General features: G+C 48.0%; 9 protein-coding genes across 9 annotated transcripts; 3 read left to right on the top strand and 6 right to left on the bottom strand.

Moving 5' to 3' along the window:
• Nucleotides 1-736: 736 nt before the first annotated feature.
• Nucleotides 737-1,279, bottom strand: N7517_003144 (putative mitochondrial export translocase Oxa2; the record flags this gene model as incomplete). The annotated part of the gene is made up of 1 exon (XM_056720874.1): nucleotides 737-1,279. One exon carries the CDS (start codon nucleotides 1,277-1,279, stop codon nucleotides 737-739), a length of 543 nt encoding a protein of 180 aa, XP_056585009.1.
• A 744-nt stretch (nucleotides 1,280-2,023) lies between these two features.
• Nucleotides 2,024-3,795, top strand: N7517_003143 (alpha-1,2-mannosyltransferase ALG11; the record flags this gene model as incomplete). The annotated part of the gene is made up of 2 exons (XM_056720873.1): nucleotides 2,024-2,406; nucleotides 2,460-3,795. 2 exons carry the CDS (start codon nucleotides 2,024-2,026, stop codon nucleotides 3,793-3,795), a joined length of 1,719 nt encoding a protein of 572 aa, XP_056585008.1.
• Nucleotides 3,796-4,060: 265 nt separating this feature from the next.
• N7517_003142 (ankyrin repeat-containing protein ANK1) lies at nucleotides 4,061-4,707 on the bottom strand (the record flags this gene model as incomplete). The annotated part of the gene is made up of 3 exons (XM_056720872.1): nucleotides 4,061-4,389; nucleotides 4,460-4,637; nucleotides 4,696-4,707. 3 exons carry the CDS (start codon nucleotides 4,705-4,707, stop codon nucleotides 4,061-4,063), a joined length of 519 nt encoding a protein of 172 aa, XP_056585007.1.
• Nucleotides 4,708-5,170: 463 nt separating this feature from the next.
• N7517_003141 (DNA-directed RNA polymerase III core subunit RPC11) lies at nucleotides 5,171-5,730 on the top strand (the record flags this gene model as incomplete). The annotated part of the gene is made up of 4 exons (XM_056720871.1): nucleotides 5,171-5,180; nucleotides 5,249-5,458; nucleotides 5,547-5,641; nucleotides 5,695-5,730. 4 exons carry the CDS (start codon nucleotides 5,171-5,173, stop codon nucleotides 5,728-5,730), a joined length of 351 nt encoding a protein of 116 aa, XP_056585006.1.
• An 842-nt stretch (nucleotides 5,731-6,572) lies between these two features.
• N7517_003140 (translation elongation factor EF-1 alpha) lies at nucleotides 6,573-8,470 on the top strand. Its single transcript, XM_056720870.1, has 4 exons — nucleotides 6,573-6,694; nucleotides 6,768-6,866; nucleotides 6,919-7,187; nucleotides 7,247-8,470. Exons 2-4 carry the CDS (start codon nucleotides 6,862-6,864, stop codon nucleotides 8,356-8,358), a joined length of 1,386 nt encoding a protein of 461 aa, XP_056585005.1. The 5' UTR covers nucleotides 6,573-6,694; nucleotides 6,768-6,861; the 3' UTR covers nucleotides 8,359-8,470.
• Nucleotides 8,471-10,814: 2,344 nt separating this feature from the next.
• N7517_003139 (MAGE domain-containing protein) lies at nucleotides 10,815-12,002 on the bottom strand (the record flags this gene model as incomplete). Its single annotated transcript, XM_056720869.1, has 3 exons — nucleotides 10,815-11,503; nucleotides 11,586-11,925; nucleotides 11,979-12,002. 3 exons carry the CDS (start codon nucleotides 12,000-12,002, stop codon nucleotides 10,815-10,817), a joined length of 1,053 nt encoding a protein of 350 aa, XP_056585004.1.
• A 417-nt stretch (nucleotides 12,003-12,419) lies between these two features.
• Nucleotides 12,420-13,049, bottom strand: N7517_003138 (putative pathogenesis associated protein Cap20; the record flags this gene model as incomplete). Its single annotated transcript, XM_056720868.1, has 2 exons — nucleotides 12,420-12,911; nucleotides 12,999-13,049. 2 exons carry the CDS (start codon nucleotides 13,047-13,049, stop codon nucleotides 12,420-12,422), a joined length of 543 nt encoding a protein of 180 aa, XP_056585003.1.
• A 2,755-nt stretch (nucleotides 13,050-15,804) lies between these two features.
• Nucleotides 15,805-16,605, bottom strand: N7517_003137 (uncharacterized protein; the record flags this gene model as incomplete). The annotated part of the gene is made up of 1 exon (XM_056720867.1): nucleotides 15,805-16,605. The coding sequence occupies one exon, from the start codon at nucleotides 16,603-16,605 to the stop codon at nucleotides 15,805-15,807; it is 801 nt and encodes a 266-aa protein (XP_056585002.1).
• Nucleotides 16,606-17,638: 1,033 nt separating this feature from the next.
• N7517_003136 (60S ribosomal eL27 domain-containing protein) lies at nucleotides 17,639-18,473 on the bottom strand (the record flags this gene model as incomplete). The annotated part of the gene is made up of 4 exons (XM_056720866.1): nucleotides 17,639-17,787; nucleotides 17,848-18,184; nucleotides 18,354-18,409; nucleotides 18,467-18,473. The coding sequence occupies 4 exons, from the start codon at nucleotides 18,471-18,473 to the stop codon at nucleotides 17,639-17,641; spliced, it is 549 nt and encodes a 182-aa protein (XP_056585001.1).
• Between the last annotated feature and the right edge of the window lie 276 nt (nucleotides 18,474-18,749).

Below are 18,749 nucleotides of genomic sequence, written 5' to 3'. Positions count from 1 at the left end.
ATATGTTTTGCAATCTACTTTCTCCAGCGGGTTGTCGCTACTGGATCTATGGCAAGGCCAAGACAAGATACTAGGGAACAGTTCCTCCAATCTTGCAAATTATTATTGTTTGTCCGATGCATAATGCGTATTTGCAATGTCCGTTCTTACACATAGAAAGTTCTCTGTATGTTGTATGCTTTTTACGGGTTTTGTATATTGTACATAGTAGAGTGATAATCCCGGCATGTTTACCCATTCCTAGCTGTACTTCTACAGCTGATTATGATTATGCTAGAAGAATATATGGAAGATATGACAACTCAAGCCGAAGAAATAGTAGTTGGCAAATATGCTCTTGCTAGGAACCGCATACGCGGCCGACTATTCTTGTGAGAAGTGAAGAATATTGTACATGAATGCGCAAGGAAAATGAGGCCACAGGATGAGTCTCGAAACCAGTCGATGAACTATATGCATCCTGGACTGTCATTTCGCGGCGAGTTGGATCAACTGCCCCTATCCGAGCCGGCTCATAAAGCTTGTGCCAGTCACCCAGAGGCCAGAGGCCAGGGGCTAATCAAGTCTGACATACTGTCAAATTTCGGGCTTCATCCTGATGGAGGTCCGAAATTCATTTAGAGCCAGCGCGTGGATAGTTCGCGACTCTATAATGGAGTATGGCCGAGCAAACCGCCATCGATTGAATTGGAAAGAGCCCGTGTCATCTTAAATTAAACGTTTCCCATGGATGGAATCAGCGCAAATTTTTCAACTGGAAAGGGTCCTTGTCACCCGGCTTCTCGAAGGCGATGGATTTCTGAATGAAGCGTTGGAATGTCACTGGTGAAAACACCTTATTGTCCAGTATCCAAGTCTGCAGCGTAGCAACATTGGTACTGGTGATCCAGTAGAGCATAAGCGCAGCTGGCATCTCTTGAGTCCAGCTCGCGAAGCCAATATAGCATGTCAAAACCACGACAAAGGTCCGCAACCCGGTGAAAGTGATCTGCTTATACATCTCAGTCGTTGGAAGGTACTGCATGTTCTTCCAGGGCTGGACTTTCCATCCAGTCAGAACGTTCCCCAGAATCGACGCAGTCAGAAAAAGTGGCAGCACGCCTGTCGGGTCACCGGCCAGTAAATCCGGAAACCAGAGGGCGCCCTCATTCGCAAGAGTGGGCTCCACGGTTAAATGCAGAGATTGGGCTGCGGAGGCAGGGTCTTGCGACTCGATGAACGACGACAGCCAGGCAATGATGCCGCTATTCATGCCACTCATCCCGCGCAGACTCTCCATGAGCGCAATGAAAACAGGTATCTGCAGAAATACAATTGCTTTGTGTTTGCCAGACACTCCCCAACGCTTATGAAGCTCAGCTGTTCGTTTGTTTATATCAAGCGCGGCCTTTTTCTTTATTTGAGGGATTGTTAAATCTTTGACGATCGACCTCTTGTGCTCAGACATATGTTTCTCTGTATATCTCTTCGACCACGCGCTTAGAATTGGCGATATCTTTTTTTCGCGTTGGCGATGGAGTCGAGTATATAACAGGATGGGTAAACCGACAAACGTACGAACAAGTACGGCCGTCAGAGGAATTGAGGCAACCCATGGTAGACACGAGACATTGTGGACGCCGTGAATAAATGCGGCAGAGCCGTCCAGTGCAAGGTCGATGATGGCGGATGAGGCTGGTCTTGTTGGGTGGAAATGTCGAACTTGCGAGCGAGGCAATTGTAGAGCTCGCGTTAAATGCAGAGCATGTGCCGAGCGGAGGGCATACATCACTCCTGGCAGGGTGAGAGAGATCGAAAATAAATGTAGCTAGAAAAAGCGAGACTATAGGAGTCGCGGAACGGAAATCGGATGTTTGGAAAATTATCATGTGACACGTATGAAAGTCACTTCATTGGCCCGATTGATCAACTTGTTGACAGCAAGAGAGGGGGAGCATTTTCTGACTTATTATCCAGTTTGACTTCAAATTCTTTTACTATGTGTGCTTTCTGATGAGGTCTCTTTAATCATTGCCTTTTCACCATGGCCCTCTTATCAAACGCCATTCTGGCCATTCTAGTCCTCACCGCCACGGCTGTCCTGCTTCCGAAGCTAACAGGCGTTCTCCTCGGTCTAGTGTTTCGGGGAGTGGGCTGGCTGATATGGCGACGAACGCGGTCTCGCCGGGAATATGTGATCGCGCGGGCGCGATCTGAAGAGGAGGAGTTACGCGCCTCACGGCCGAAGGGTACAACATCACCATCGCGGAATGGTGCCGAAGATGAGGATTGGGAGAAGGTGGATAGTTCAGGCCCAGGCGGGGTACAGAAATCGACAGGCAATGAAACCAGTGGAGGTACTGGCCAGGAAAGCAACCAGAGTTCAGAAGACTGGGATGGGATTATCGGGTTCTTCCACCCATTCTGGTATGGCATTCTCTATACATATCGAAACGCACAACGCTGACTAGGTGCTATAGCAATGCCGGCGGAGGTGGCGAACGAGTCTTATGGGAAGCAGTACGGGCAACACAGAAGCGCTGGCCGAAGGCAATCTGCGCTATCTACACAGGTGATCATGAAGTCAATAAAGCCACGATGCTGGAGAGAGTGGAGAACCGGTTCAATATCCACCTACATACGCCAACCGTGGTGCTCCTATACTTGACGACCCGCAAGTACGTTGTTAGTAGCTCATACCCTTACATGACGCTGCTGGGACAGTCGCTGGGGTCACTGGTCGTTGCCTATGACGCTTTTACGCTGCTTGTACCGGATGTTTTCGTTGACACTATGGGCTATGCCTTCACGCTTGCTCTATGCAAATGGCTTTTCCCGACAGTGCCAGTTGGCGCCTATGTTCATTACCCGACCATATCAACTGACATGCTCGCCTCTCTTGACGACAAGAGCGGGGTGCAAGGGATCAATTCTGGCGCAGGGAAAGGGTGGAAAGGGAAAATCAAGCGTCGGTACTGGGAGCTGTTTGCCAAACTGTATGGCTGGGTCGGTCGACAGGTCGATGTAGTTATGTGCAACTCGTCCTGGACGGCAGCACACATTCGCACGCTCTGGGGTACCGGCAAGAAAACCAGCAACAGCAGCGGCGACGGGACCGCATCATCGCCGGCGGTGGTGTTCCCCCCAACAGCAGTCACCGAACTACAATCAAGTATTGCCGTTGATATGGAGAGCGAGAAGACTCGCCAGCCCGTCCTACTTTACATCGCTCAATTCCGGCCAGAGAAGAACCACCCACTAGTCTTGCGCTCCTTTGCGCGATTCTTACAAGAACGAACAAAAAATCCAGCCTACGAAGGTCAACCCCCTCCACGTCTTGTGCTCATTGGATCCGTGCGCCATGCCAGTCCTGATGAAACCCACATCTACAATCTGCGCCTCCTGGCACATGAACTCCGCATCCGCGACCATACCACATTCTTGTGCGACGCCAGCTGGCCTGCCATGCTGTCCCATCTCAGTACCGCCTCGGTTGGCGTCAATGCCATGTGGAACGAGCACTTCGGTATTTGTGTCGTGGAGTACCAAGCCGCTGGTCTCATCTGTGTGACACATGACTCGGGCGGTCCACGTGAAGACATTGTCGTTGATTTAGGCGATGGTGCAACTGGATTCCGAGCTGAGACAGAAGAGCAGTTTGCTGCTTCTTTCGAGGCTGCCCTTGCTCTTCCGGAGGCAGAGAAACTTGCCATGCGGCAGCGGGCTCGTCGCTCGGCTCAACGGTTTACCGCAGAGGAGTTCTCCCGCAAGTGGCTGGATCAATTACAAAAGCTTGTTAAGGCGTCGAAGGTTTAACTTTGTGATATCCCCCCTGGAAATAGACGAATGGCAGTTTTATCTACTTGTAGTAGTTTGCCGAAAAAAAGAAGTCAATTCTATGATAACAGCTCTTGAAAGGCTGTACTTAATTCGTAGTAATCGTAAAATAGAAATAGAAGATGTGGCCAAGACTCATGCATGAAAACAAACATCTCAACTAGAGCATCTCAAGCCTTCTAACCAGAAACAGAGAATGCCTGCAATACAACGGATGACAATGCGAACGCCCTAACGTTCCCCTTTAATCGCTATCACTGGCCTCTCCACCATCCGAGTCAGCCCCATCACCGGTATTTTGAATACCTTCAGCCATGATATACTCGGTTTGCTGAAGGGTCTTCTTAATCTCATTATTGTTGAAGACCAGCTCAGCAGGCTTCTGACCATGCTTATTCCGCACTCGGGGATCACAGCCAGCCTCACACATCATCTTGATCATGGCCTCACCCAATTCTGCGTCTTTTTCATTGGCGTACCGCACTGCGATGTGCAACGGTGTGTCCTTGTCCAGCCGGGTCAACGGGTCGCATTCAAAGAATTGGATATCAAACAACGCATCCATGGTGTCATCTAATAACCAAAAAAAGGGTTAGCATCTATGAAAGATGGGCATTGAGGAAGTGGTAAAGTAAACACGTACAGCTGCCGTACTGAGCACAGATGTGCAATGCGTGGTTCCCCATAGAGTCTGTCACCTCATTGAAGAATTGTGCCACTTGCTCATTTGACTTCTCTTCCATATCATTCAGCACTTGCTCAATTAGGTGGGGTTGGTCCCGGCGGCAGGCCTCCACGACCAGCTCGCGGGGTGATGCGCCCTAAATCATAGCGGCATTAGCGTTGGTTTTCAGCAAGGGTCTGGTGAGGAGTATTTACCTCGTCAGCCATTTCCGTGTATGGGTTCACAAAGTCCGGAATATCCGAGAGTAAAGTCGATAGTACAGGAATTGGTGCTCGGCTGTAATAGGACGCGAGGAGCTAGTTGTAACAAGAGCCAGGTGTTTTGTATGGTATTTTGGTGATCAGAATGAATCTTCCACAAAGAAATGAAGTGGAATATGTATGTACAAGCTGGACTGTGGGATCAAACAGGCATTCAAGTTCCTGGGAAATACTACAGGTTATTGGAGTTGTTCCCCAGGGACAGCCCACGCGCGGGCCGCCCGGATATACAATATTCCGGATGCCGTTTGGATTTAGCCGCGCGCCTAGATCTCTTATCATCGACGGTGATGTTCTGCACCTGATAGACTCCAAGTTATACAGCTGCTGAGAACCTAAATTTCTCCTCATATAGCTATCTGACACTTTCTTCACCTTACCCACTGCCTCCTTCAGCCAGATCATCAAGATGCTAGTCTGTATGTGCTATCTCCGAGTTAGCGGTGTCCAGCGATAGTCCAGAACAGAAACTGACTCCTCTCCCCAGTCTGTCCTAATTGCAGCAATGCGCTCACCATTTCCAAAGCGGACTCAAGTACAAGATTCCCTGCAGGTGTGAACCGCTTCGAATGCCGCGTCTGTCCCTATGAAGCTCCGCTGGACAAGAACTATTTCGAGAAGAAAGATATGAAGCAAAAGGAAGTGGACGATGTATTTGGTGGCAAGGAGGAGTTTGCCAATGCTGACAGTGTTGGAAGTAAGTTCTTTCTGTCATCTTCGCTCAGAAGTGACATGTCCATCGAATTATACAGAGCTGACATACTCTCTTTTTTTTACACTTGCAGCTCAATGCCCCGCCGAAAGCTGCAATGGGGAACGTGCGTACTTCTTCCAGCTGCAGATTCGCAGTGCAGATGAACCGATGACTACATTCTTAAAGGTATGTTTCCCTCCTTACGTTCAACGTGAGGTACCCGTGTCTGACAGCTTTAGTGTACCTCGTGTGGTGCTCGGTGGAGAGAAAATTAGAGTTGGGCTACAAGGCTGGGAACCAGTCACTTGGATTTCTTTTTTTCCTTTTATTTTTATTATAGCGAGGTGCAAATGGCGCATTTACCAAGTATTTTGGAGGGGCGTTGGATGTAGCTCAAAACTATCAAGTTGATATACCCAAATTGATCGACGTCACATTCCAGTGCACAGATTATTTTATAAGCGGAAACTTTTTTTTTTTTTTTTGGAACATGGATCTAGCTTTTTGTTTTTTTATATCATATTATTGTGGCTTTGGTCATTTCTACTACTTTTACCTAAAAATACAATTGGCCTAGTACAGATGTAGACCCCGACATTTCTGCCTAGGAATCATCCGTATGGATCATCGTCTAAAAAGAAAGGGAAAAAAATATTCTATAGACATGCATGACATTGTTGGTGGGATGATTTGGCGGTGAGAATGTTGCCCCTCACCCGCGGGGCTCTGAGAGGCAAAAGAGAAGAGAAAAAAAAAAAAAGTGAAAAAATGGATTGACACACCCAATCGCCACAGTAGGCAAAGAAAAACCGAAAATGCGCAAAGTAAACAATGCAAACTAGAAGATTCTCACCCAACCACTCTGCGTTGCTGCCCAGTTCAAGCGTTTAGAGCCACAGAGTGGGCTGGGACGGAGCCGATGAAAAAAAAAATTCGCACCCAGTGGAGTGCCGTGGCAGGACAAAACCAGGGAAACGGAGGGGTGTTTCAAGCATAGAAGTAGAGAGTACATGGTAAAGTATGATAATAGACATATTGTAAGAAGTACCTGTACATCATCCCGCCAACCCACTTTGCAAAATCTGCGTCCACGGGTAAGGGCTATAACCAATCAGAAGCCCTAACCAAAGAGGGCTTGGCCCCACCTGCTGACTCGCCTCGCTCGCTTGCCCCTCCATATAAGGATTTCCCCTCCTCCCCCCTCCCACAGACTTTTCTTTCTTCCTCTCGTCTGCTACAGTGAGTATTTCCTGACCCCCTACTGCTTTTAAGCTATCCCTCCTCCGACTATTTACTGATTTCATTTGCTCAGTACCTCTACGCGTTCTGCCGTAGTCTCTGAGCAATTTTTCCACAGATTTTTTCTAGTCTCTTACAAAGAACTACAAAAAGTTCCAACCGTCATCATGGGGTATGTGACTACGAAAAACCACAATTCAGAACTGAGACTGACTTCAAAACAGTAAGGAAGAGCGTAACCACATCAACATCGTCGTTATCGGCCATGTCGATTCCGGCAAGTCCACCACCACTGGTCACATGATCTACAAGTGTGGTGGTATTGACCAGCGTACCATCGAGAAGTTCGAGAAGGAGGCTGCTGAGCTCGGAAAGGGTTCTTTCAAGTACGCCTGGGTTCTTGACAAACTCAAGGCTGAGCGTGAGCGTGGTATCACCATCGATATTGCCCTCTGGAAGTTCCAGACCGCTAAGTACGAGGTCACCGTCATCGGTAAGCGACTTTCCCAATTCACTCTGCTGGTTGCACATATATTAATTTCTATATTACAGATGCCCCCGGTCACCGTGATTTCATCAAGAACATGATCACTGGTACCTCCCAGGCCGATTGCGCTATTCTCATCATCGCCTCCGGCACTGGTGAGTTCGAGGCTGGTATCTCCAAGGATGGCCAGACCCGTGAGCACGCTCTGCTTGCCTTCACCCTCGGTGTTAAGCAGCTCATCGTTGCCCTCAACAAGATGGACACCTGCAAGTGGTCCGAGGATCGTTACAACGAGATTGTCAAGGAGACCTCCAACTTCATCAAGAAGGTCGGCTACAACCCCAAGTCCGTTCCCTTCGTCCCCATCTCCGGATTCAACGGCGACAACATGCTCGAGGTTTCCACCAACTGCCCCTGGTACAAGGGTTGGGAGAAGGAGACCAAGGCTGGCAAGTCCACCGGAAAGACCCTTCTCGAGGCCATTGACGCCATTGAGAACCCCGTCCGTCCCTCCAACAAGCCCCTCCGTCTTCCCCTCCAGGATGTGTACAAGATCTCCGGTATTGGCACAGTTCCCGTCGGTCGTGTCGAGACTGGTATCATTACCCCCGGCATGATCGTCACCTTCGCCCCCGCCAACGTCACCACTGAAGTTAAGTCCGTTGAGATGCACCACCAGCAGCTCAAGGCCGGTAACCCCGGTGACAACGTCGGCTTCAACGTCAAGAACGTTTCCGTCAAGGAGGTTCGCCGCGGTAACGTCGCTTCCGACTCCAAGAACGACCCCGCTGCCGGCTGTGACTCCTTCAACGCTCAGGTCATTGTCCTGAACCACCCCGGTCAGGTCGGTGCTGGTTACGCCCCAGTTCTCGATTGCCACACTGCCCACATTGCCTGCAAGTTCGCCGAGCTCCTCGAGAAGATCGATCGCCGTACCGGTAAGGCCACTGAGACCTCCCCCAAGTTCATCAAGTCCGGTGATGCCGCTATCGTCAAGATGGTTCCCTCCAAGCCCATGTGTGTTGAGGCCTTCACCGACTACCCCCTCTCGGTCGTTTCGCCGTCCGTGATATGCGCCAGACCGTTGCCGTCGGTGTCATCAAGTCCGTTGAGAAGAACGCTGGTGGCGCTGGTAAGGTCACTAAGGCCGCTGCCAAGGCCGGTAAGAAATAAATGATTCTCGGATGATTCTCATTATGCCGTGATGATTTTTTCTTTTCAAAAACAATTACTGGATGGAAGGTAGATTTGCTGGTTAGTTGCTCAAAATGACTACCCACATTTTTATGACTCGAAAAGTCGTTTTATTCTCTTTTTCCTCGTAAACTTGTAACGTAGACAATGATCTCTAGAATAGTTGATCAACCCTTGATAATCCTGTCCCACCATGGATTTTTGATTTCGAGTTCCGTGTGTGGTGTGCCTGAGGTTGGTGACTCCCGAGTCCTGTGATTGGCACGTACACAGTACACCCTTGTACTATGTACTCTCTGTCATCTGTTAAGACTGTAAACAATAATTGTTCCTAAGTCACATCTCGTTCAGCCTTCTACTACCCATATATGTAATCCATTATCTGATTTCAACTTCCTATTCCCATCTTTGTAACCTCATTTGTCAAGAGATATCAATGACTAGCACCATCTTCAATCTAGAACCTAACTGTATATCAGTTCCGTCCTGATTCGATTAAAGCACTATTTTAGACTTGCCTCTACAGACTCGACCCTTTAATCGCCAACAAGATCACCCGGAAGCATTAATCTTTTCGTTTGGGTAGTACCTGCAATGTTCAGGATATATATGCGTGTCTAACGAGGAGAAAATCCAATGAACAAACACCGATTCAACCCATTATTATTGAAGTGAACAACATTTAGAGCCCAAGGCGTTATACTACGAGGTCTTAGATACATATATATCCACGCCGGTCTCGATTTCCATCTCAACCTCAACTTAGGTCCATTCCCGAATCGAGCCCAATTCGATCATATGAACTTGCGCCGGAACTCTCATTGAGCTGGCTGTTATTATAATGACTGGGGAGGTAGTCGTGGTCGAGTAGGTAGTTGTTGGACATCGATGTAGTGGTGGGGGTTGTTTAGAAAAGCTGGTGGTTGTACTTGTGTTCGACAAAATGGTAGTCGAAATATCACACGAGGTAGCGGTTCGTCGTCTAAGTTGTGGTTGCCCCAGTGCTTGTGTAGTCACTGAACATCCCAGCCATCTTGGCTGTGGTCGAATGAATATGTGCTTCACTTCCAAGGCTGATTAATCGTATAGGTTCCCCGGGCCATCGTAAGAGTGGCTCCGTGATCAGCACTATTAACCTACATAGGTATAGGGTACTTTCCAACGAACAAAACGATGGTGTTTCGCCTGGGAATGACGTTAGAAAAGCTGAGTTAAAAGTTGGCTTCCTTACATATCCGCATCTTATACTATTAAACACGGGTAAACTGTTCTATCAATCATGAATTCAAACCCCGACCTTTCCCTACCTTCCCACTCCCCGGAGCTTGGAGATTTCGGCGATAAAAACCTATATTCCGCAACCTTCGCCTTATACACACCCTGGTTGATATCTCTACCAGTGAGCTTGAGACCATTGCCTCTTTACTTGAAAAGAAGTGGATGGAAAAATAGGGCAATGAAGGACCACATCTCGTCCGCCTAGCACCTTCGAACAACTTTGCGGGGAAGAGCCTCAATGACATTGTCATAACACATATCCAGATGGACAAGGAAGAGACACACCGTGATGATGAAGGGGCAAGTGGAGACCTGAGCTGGTACCCTTCTGTCTTTCTAGCTGTTACGAGCAACGAATGGAAGAAACATGGGATATTGTTTGTATATGCGGATACTGAACAGACGGGTTTCCCTATGGACAAGTTTTTCTTCTTTCCAAAGGACGGGTATATGATGCTTTCTAGTATCATGTTTGGTGATGAAGAATGTGCTCGATGTAAGGATGAATTCGCCATTAAGCATGATGGGCCCTGCTCTTGACTGCTCAGAACCGAGTACTCCAGGGCTACCTACATTGTACCTTGGATATTCTCGGCGGCTGTTATAGCTAAAGAGATTGATAGCATGTGAAGTCGTTGATATGCCACAGTAGATCTATAAAAGTTAATTGCAAGCTTGGAATCTTAATTGCAGCGATGATCTTTTAGAATTCTACATCTATTTGTCTCCAGGCTAGATAGTACTTTCAAAAATCCAATAGCTATGGGCCGCTTAGTGATTATAATGAGATACCGTTTGCTACATAGCTAATGTATTCCATTCTCTCAATGACTTCATCATAAGACTACGCCCAGCTAGAATGAAATGACAAGCTAGAATGTCCGTGTTCCATATTTGACTCAACCCCAAGCTAAGCGCAGAGCACTTCCACAGGATTGACCCCAATCAAGGACCTATCTCAGCATTCACGGACTTAGACACCTTCAAGAGTCTACAATGCGTTATATTCTACATTTTCAAGCTATAGATCAAAGCCTAAAAAGGCGAATATTGGTCAAATGTACTTGAATGACCTATCGTATCCTGGGTATCAAGTTGCAGATACCTACATGTAGTATGTATCCCTATGTTCTCACGGCGTACCAACCAAACATAAATCAATCACTCTTCCTCATATTCTTCAGAGCTAGCATCTTCCTCCTCATCTTCTTGATGAGGACCACGCCTCGAACGTATAGGCCCCGAGCTCCGCGGCGCCTCACGTCCCTCTCCGTTCTCATTAACTTGAGCATTCCCATCCACATCGCTAGCACCATCCACCCCACTAGCTCGTACCGCCGCCGGATCAATCCCAAGACTCCTCCCAAGTTTCGCTTCAAAGTCCTCGAGATCTTCCCTCTGGAGTTGAGTCAAGTTCTCATGGTCACCCTGATCCTTCCCATAAACAATTCGCACAAGACCAGCCACACCACCAGTCCCAACCTCAATTTTACCCCGCGGTCCGAGGACATACTCGACAACCTCCTCGCCGCCATCCATCTCTCGCGTCTTGATAATGTACCCCTCCTTGCATAGCCGCTGCAGCAGTTTATCCGTGCGGTCGACCGGTGTAGCAACCTCGGCATTTGTGCGCGCTAGGTACCGGTCAAGTTTCTGCTCAGCAAGTGTGCCGCCGTTCAGCACAATCAACGCTATGATAAAGCTGTACAGACCCGTGTATGTGCTTTCAGTGTAGAGGGAGGGTGCCTTGGTTGGAATGAGTATTTCTGGGGAACGGTATGGGAGCGGCAAGGTGCTAGTAACGATCCAGGACTTATTAGCCGAGGATGGCTTTTCTGTTTTCTGTGCGGCTGGTGTATATGATGTCAGTAGTGATTACTTAGGCATAGCGTGAATCTGCAACAAAGAAAAGCAAGACGGGATCCAACTCACCTCGTCGTTGGGTAATGGTGACTTTTTCTCGCGCCGGTAACTCGGTCATCTCCATACCAAAGCGCTGCTTCATTATTTGCTGCGCCTGTTCGAAGACTGACTTGAACTGCCGTGAGCCCTGCTCGCCCAGCACCTTGGCGCTGATATCGTTGCGTCGGATCGGAAGTCGGGAGTACTCGCTTGCTATGGCCAGCCGCACCATTTTCTTGACCATTGCATCGGTGCTAGTAGGTGCGCTTGGTCCGTCATCTTCGCTGTTTGTTGCGGATGAGTCGGGTTCTTCGCTTTGTATTCTGCGCCGACGCGCGCTTGGGGTTGACTCGACCTCGGATGCGTTGGTCTGGGGATGAAGGTTAGTTGGTGGATAGCCCGAGTGGATTTGAGGTTGCATGCCCGTCTTTTGCGATTTGATGGCATTTTTATTATGTGTGTATGGTGGCGAGTTGCAGATGGGTTTGGGAAGACGCGACGCGATAGAACGATTTTACCCCATCGGGGTTGGTCTGTGCGTGGTCCTTATCAATGGTTCTTTGTTCCAGCAAATGCGTTTTGAGGCCAGTCTTCTTATTTTAGGGGTTTTTTCGAGGACTGTCTTTGATGGTTTATTGAAGAAAGAACACACTTTGCAATATTTCCAGACATGGAGGGTTATGTGTTTATTAAATCCAGTAAATTGGGGTTGAGTTACCACATACATCGATAGACCTGGGAAAGCGGACTAAATACAACGGGGGCCAACGCAACACACAAAGAGTAGCGATAAGGTATTATTTTCTCTAAAAAAACAATAGAAAAACAAAAAAGAACGCTCCAAAAGCTCAAAGAGATCTAAAATCAGTTGCTGTTCTTCTCATTGACAACTTCCTTCGCTTCCTCCTTCTTAGACTGGAGGAAAGCGCTGGCCCAAGCCAACGATTCCTGCGACAGAACCAAACTGGTAGTGACAACAGCCTTGCCCGAAGCAAAGACACCATCGCCACCGCACTTTTTGTACTCAGAGCCATAGATATCGAAGACATGGTGCTTAACATCACCGGCGACGCGGACGGGTAGGGCGGCACTGTTGTAGATGGAGCCGCGCAGCTTCTGGGTGTCCTCCTTGATGATAGGGAAGCGGGTGTCGATCTGGGTCAGACCCTTGTCACCGAGGGAGTCGGCGCGGGCGAGGTAGGGAGCGACATAGCTGTAGGGAGTGGAGAAGTAGGGTAGAACGGGTTTGGCGAGACGGGTGTAGCCCTGGTCAGCGAATTCGAGGGACTTGGCTCCGTAGGGGTTGCCCTTGTAGTAGGAGATGGAGTCAGAGACGATGGGGTAGGAAGTAAGATGCTAAATTAGGGAATATTTAGTTAGTATGGGCTAATACTAGCTCTAGTTCCCGTTTTTGATGTTGGGCTGTAGTGGGGGTGTACATACATCGAGGAACTGAGAGTAGTGCTTCTCGCCGTTGACAACCGGTTCACCCATTTTGTTTTCTGCGTGGGGCATGAAGATAGTAATATGAGTATGAAGTATAATAAGAATTCAGAAGAGAAAAAAAAAGAGAGAGAGAGAGGAATAGATTGGGTTGTATAGAAAAATAGGATTTTCACATGTGATTGCGCTGTCATTATGCAATGGGTCCTACCGCAATCGCATCATTGCAATACATCGTAACGGAGTATTCTCGGCTGGTTATTTTGATTGGTTATTTTAGCTCTCTGCTTTGGATACTTTTGTTTCTTTTTTACTGTCTTTTCTTTTGGAAAAAGGGTTCAGAAGCCTCAATACGCCCACGCCAATGCGCCATTGACTTTGCACTATGCACTGCAAACGTCAGAGCAATTGAATTTCTATGGCTAATTATAGCTACAAATCTAGGTATGAAATATATTCTATTCTATACCAAATATACATTGAATTGCAAAAATTTTGGAAAAATACCACATGCAATCATAAGTGAATTTGTGATAAGCTGCTTTCGCATGTGATTGCGGGTCTGATGCGAAAACGCCGTGTGGTTCCACTATGATCTTCTATCACATCTATTCTCTTATAGAGCTTCCAAAATTGTCATTTCATATTTCCAAGCTTCTTCCAAGGATTCAATATCCCCCATAATCCATTTCAAATGAGGGATGATTTCGCAAGATAAACCTTGTTTCCACACCCGGGGCCGTTTCCCCGTTTCTCGTTGGACAAACCTGCTTATCTGCACCCTATTATACAACTGCCCAAACAGTGGCCGCAGATGGCTGATCGCCTGCTAGAATATGACTGACGCTTCGGCTTCTAGCTTATGCGAGTCTAGGCCGTCTGCGCGTACATTAGTGATGTACCCACTCATTGGCCTGAGCGTCGGCCACTCGTACTCTCCCCGGGAATACGTAACAGCTTCCGGTGCAAATGTAGGGGCAAACATTGCGCCAGGTCCTGGCCGGATTGAATATCGTTCTCCCGGCCTCGGGCCTGCGACGGGCCAAGGGATTTGTAGATTCATCCGAATCTCGGCGCTTGATGTGACTATGAAACGGCTATAGTACAGTTAGTACTATGGTCGTACTATATCTATTAGTCCGGTCGGCTTATGCGAGAGTCAGAAGATATCTTGGCACTTTGTACACCGTACATATCCAGACCTTGTGCTCCTTGAATCAAGGTTTATAGCCGGCTAAGGAAATACGGGAATGATATTCGGTTCGACTATCAAGGTAAGCCGGTGGGCAGATTTCCCAAACTTGTGGCACATGAAAAACCGAAGATATTCACTAGAGCTAGATCTATCACGAGCATTGAGATTTAAAGTCGGGGCGGCGAGCTTTTGTTTTTTTTTATCCTTTTGTTTTTTTCTTTTTCTCTTTCACCCAGGCGAACCGGATCGCGGCGATCAACTGATAACCCACTCGATTAAGCTACTATGCAGATCCCTGTATATCGTGGGTCTTGACCAGCACGGTTGTCTCAACATCTACAAAGTACGACCCCCTGTTTCCTCCGTTCCTCTGGAAGACCCCTGCCTAGAAACTGTATATCACTGCTCTCGGAGCTGTTAGGATATGCATTATAAAGTTTCGTGGGAAAATCCCTTCCGATCCAGACTGTGGCAAGCACGCCACTCCATTTTTACTTTTGACGCACAATCGAGTCTAGAAATCTTGTGAGAATATTATATCTCAAAGTACTCCGGGTGGCGGACTTGGAATACCTCTCTAGTCGGGAAAGTGGCGTCTCGGTTAGCCTTACAAACATCTAGCGTGGCGGAGGCCCGTGATCCGCTATTGTGAGAGTGCGAAGGTATCCATTTCACATGCGAAACTGAGCTGTCATTTAGCGTTGGCGCTCTCAATATCAAGGGTTCAATTGTGTAGCCTTGGATATTGGGATTGGTTGACTCAGGTGATGATCACATGAAGTGTATATTTTTTTGTGTATATTTGTCAATGTAGTGCCTCTGCAGGGTTTGGTCCAATACTACATTAGGCACACAACAATTGTGATCAACTGTGCCGGGAACTAACGCCCTCGAAGCGCTTTGCCCTTGGCTTGGCAATTGTTAGCCACATCGACCCTGAAGGAAAGTACCACGTCAAGTATGCCAAGGGAATTACTTGTTGGAGGTGATGCCACGCATTAGTTGGTGTATTTTATTGTCGCTTTATTGCCTAGATCGCGCCACCTAGAAGAAACCCCGAGTTTCACATATTCTTGATACTACCATATGATTCATCTTACAGCCAATGGGCCATTGCACAGCTATGCACTCCGGACATAAAAGTTTAGCAAGATTCATTATTCTCAGCATGCGGGATCTCGTTCTTTATTCGCAGCTTCAACATGATAGCGCCAATGTGGCTTTGGCAGTTTCCGTCTCCGCATCTTATGCGGATCCTATCCAACACATGTGGTACTTCAAATATCGGTCCTACTCTTCACGGCTTATTTTTTTGCTCAAACCCTACTATATACTTCTTAGATATCACAATTCTAAGAAATAGTAGCTCAAAAATAGACTGCATTCAAAGTGAATACATGCTTAGGGGAAGGGGGGAAATATACTCTAGGCTAGAAAAATAAGAGAGCACAACATAAACTTTAATAAGTTGCTCATAAAACCTCGGGATAATATCTACCATCCACGATAGTTATTATCCGCCTCTTCAAGAACTGAAGGGGTCTCAAAACTATTAAGGCATCGCAGTGGACTTGTCATACTGCTCATTCTCGCATTTGTGGACATGCCCCACTATCTCAGAAACATACGATCTCGTAGGCGTTGCGGCAAGTTCATCATAGCTGAGGTAGAGCGTGATCGGCGGCGGCGAGCTGGAGGGTTGATATCTTGCTGGGCCCCTTCAGGGAGATGCATGAACTCCCCCAATGGAGCGATATTATTGCGTGCGTGCTCCGGGCCAAGAATGGAAACATCCTCACGGCTGATAGCACCAGGGGGACGGTTTGATAGAGACCTATTCCAAGGCTCAATAGGATCCTCCCTGACAGGAGTGTGGAAAGGCACTTTGAGAATAACGTCAAAGGGACCAACGATGGGCGAGTCCTGCTGGAGAATCAACTTCCAAAGATGCCAGTAGCTCGTGTCAGTCATGTGTCGGCCTGTATTCGCACGAATCCGCCAATAACACAGGAATTCGTTAGTCTTGATTCTCACCTCTGCTACCTGGAAGGGCGGGACCGGAACCTCGTGAAGGAATCTCTCGGGCAGATCGGCTATGCCCTCGAACTCGCTCTGGATCTGCACCCACATTTCCCTGTGGCGTTCTTCGAAGAACTTCGTCCACTGTGGGCTTACGCCGCTGTTAGCTAGTCCTGCAGACATCTCCCAGATGAAATATTCAGCGTTGATCCACTTGTCGACACTGACCCTTACATTTAGACGCGAAGCACTGTCGCGGGACACGTTGCAGCGCATCAGGACACGAGGCTTGGCTCGCACGGCTACCATGGGCATGTTATAGTGGCGATGAACCTCATTGTCCCCCCATTCCTCGCTGGCGTTCTCGCGGATAGACTCTAGGGGAAAGAACATGGTTGCAGAGATAGGATGACTGGTGATGTATTGACTTGTAGTTTTGTGCGTACCTTGTTCGGTGCTTGGATAGTTGAGTAAAATAAGAGCTCAGTGATGATCAGATGGTATGGGTTGAAGCCGATGGAGGTCCATGCAGGTAGTTTATATACTTACTATGGATTGCATCAACTTTTGAATGAAAGGTATAATATAAAGCCACGGAGACCATGATAGAAAGAAGATAATGAAGATAAAGAATGTGTTGCTTTATCTCGAAGAATATATTGAGAACAGCATTCAAAGACCATTGTCCCCTTGTTTACTAGCGAGAGTAGGAGCAGGGTGTGCCAATTGTCCACTGGATCAAATGCGCTCTTTGTCTGGATTGCATGTAGATGAGAACACTGTAGGACCCCAGAGCCTTAAAAGCTGAAATGTCACCAGGATAGCAACACAAGCACCGATGCTGCAAATGCTAGTGTTGGGTATTTTGCAAGCGCTGATGCCCATATGACTGAGGTGTGATATATCTTGGCGGGGGTGGGGTTCACATGTGGTACTTGGACTGGACTGCGGAGGAAGAGAATCTAAAATTGCGCCTTAGAGCATGGATGTGAGGACCTAGACCGACCTTCGGGGACTTTCTCGACATCAAGTTCGAGAAGGCCGAGTCTTCTTTCGAAACGAGAATGACTACTTAGGCAAGGGGACATCTAGCGCTGCCATCTAGGGTAAAAGCAACTTCTTTTTGAGAACTACGGTTGCGCATTACAAATGGGCATGGATACATCAATCGTAGCAACGACACCATGGAATTGAAGGACCTGGGACAAACCACATAGCTACAAGGCCACCCACTGAGCTGGGAATGATCTGTGTTGAGATGACAGACAAAAATTGTTCCCGGCCTATGGGAAAGAGGAAAATGTCGACCATTGCTCAGGTAATAGACAACATTGATTTTGAAATAATTGTTCATTTTCCATTTCATTCAGACGGACACCAGGTGTGGAAGTGGCGTCCCCGTTAAAACTGGAGTTCATCGATACATTCACGAATCTGTTTCCAGCCATGGTGTATGTTTTCCCATCCCATGCTCGCAGGGACCGAATGTGCTCGATGGTTTTTCGACCTCGCCTTCACCTAGACCCGTGCGCTCAAAACGACAAAACGCCCAAGTAAACCGTTTAGAAACCTGTTCTGGAGTATTAGTGTCAAGTTCCAAAGTGAATATATATGTATATCGTAGGCCAAACGTACGCAGGGCAGTGAAGAACCAACGGTTCTTGCCGCTGGTGTAACGGTCCTCAAGGGCCTTCTTGATGGTCTTCTTGGCGTCCTCGCGCTGGGAGACCTCCTTGAAGGTGTCGTTGGTGACGGTACCCTTAAGACCCTCGAGCTCGAGAGTGTAACGGGTGGGCATCAAGTGGTTGTAGTTGACGACCTTGATGAAAGGCTTGATGCGGCTGCGGCGGTCGACGAGCTTCTTGCCCATACCACGGGTAACCTTGAGGGGGTAACGCTCGATACCGGCGACAATGGCGTAGGAGAAGGGGTGCGACTTGGAGCCAGCATCAACGGGCTGGACAATGACGACCTGTAAAGTCGAAGAAAAATGCCTGATTAGCACTCCGAATTTTTTTCAAATTGTTGCGCAGTCCTCCATATTGCGTTGTGCTCTTTCAAATCTCGAGTCTTTCGATTCCAGTTCGCCTCTTTCCATTCTGCTCGTGCTCAATTCGGGGAGGATCAGGATCTTGTCGTACCTTCTTACCGGCGTAGCGGCCACGGGTGATGATGGCCACACGGCCCACTTTCATGACTGTAACATATCCGTCAGCATATAGATCGCAAGGGAAGTCGAATGGTGAAGACGTACACTTCATTTTGAAGGTCCCGGGGGCGGCGAGGATGGGTGGTTGTCGAGATACGGAACGGTCAAGATCGAAGTGTTCGTTTTTGCGGATGTGAGGTAGAGGGTTTCAGGGCACAGTAGCGATTTGTGTGCTGTGGATTGATTGGTCGACTTACCGACAGATGGCGACTAATCTCCTTTCGGATAGTTTCCCCATCGGGCCCGGATCAAGTGATGACATAATCGACGTGTCGGCCCAGCCCCTTCGAACCTTGGAAGTTGGTGCCCAGCGTTGCTTACCGCCTTG

Source organism: Penicillium concentricum (genome assembly GCF_028827145.1).
Source record: "Penicillium concentricum strain IBT 3081 chromosome Unknown utg000001l_segment0_segment0, whole genome shotgun sequence".
Classification (NCBI taxonomy): domain Eukaryota; kingdom Fungi; phylum Ascomycota; class Eurotiomycetes; order Eurotiales; family Aspergillaceae; genus Penicillium; species Penicillium concentricum.
Note: the sequence above shows the minus strand (reverse complement) of the source record. Positions and strands in the feature narration are given on the sequence as shown.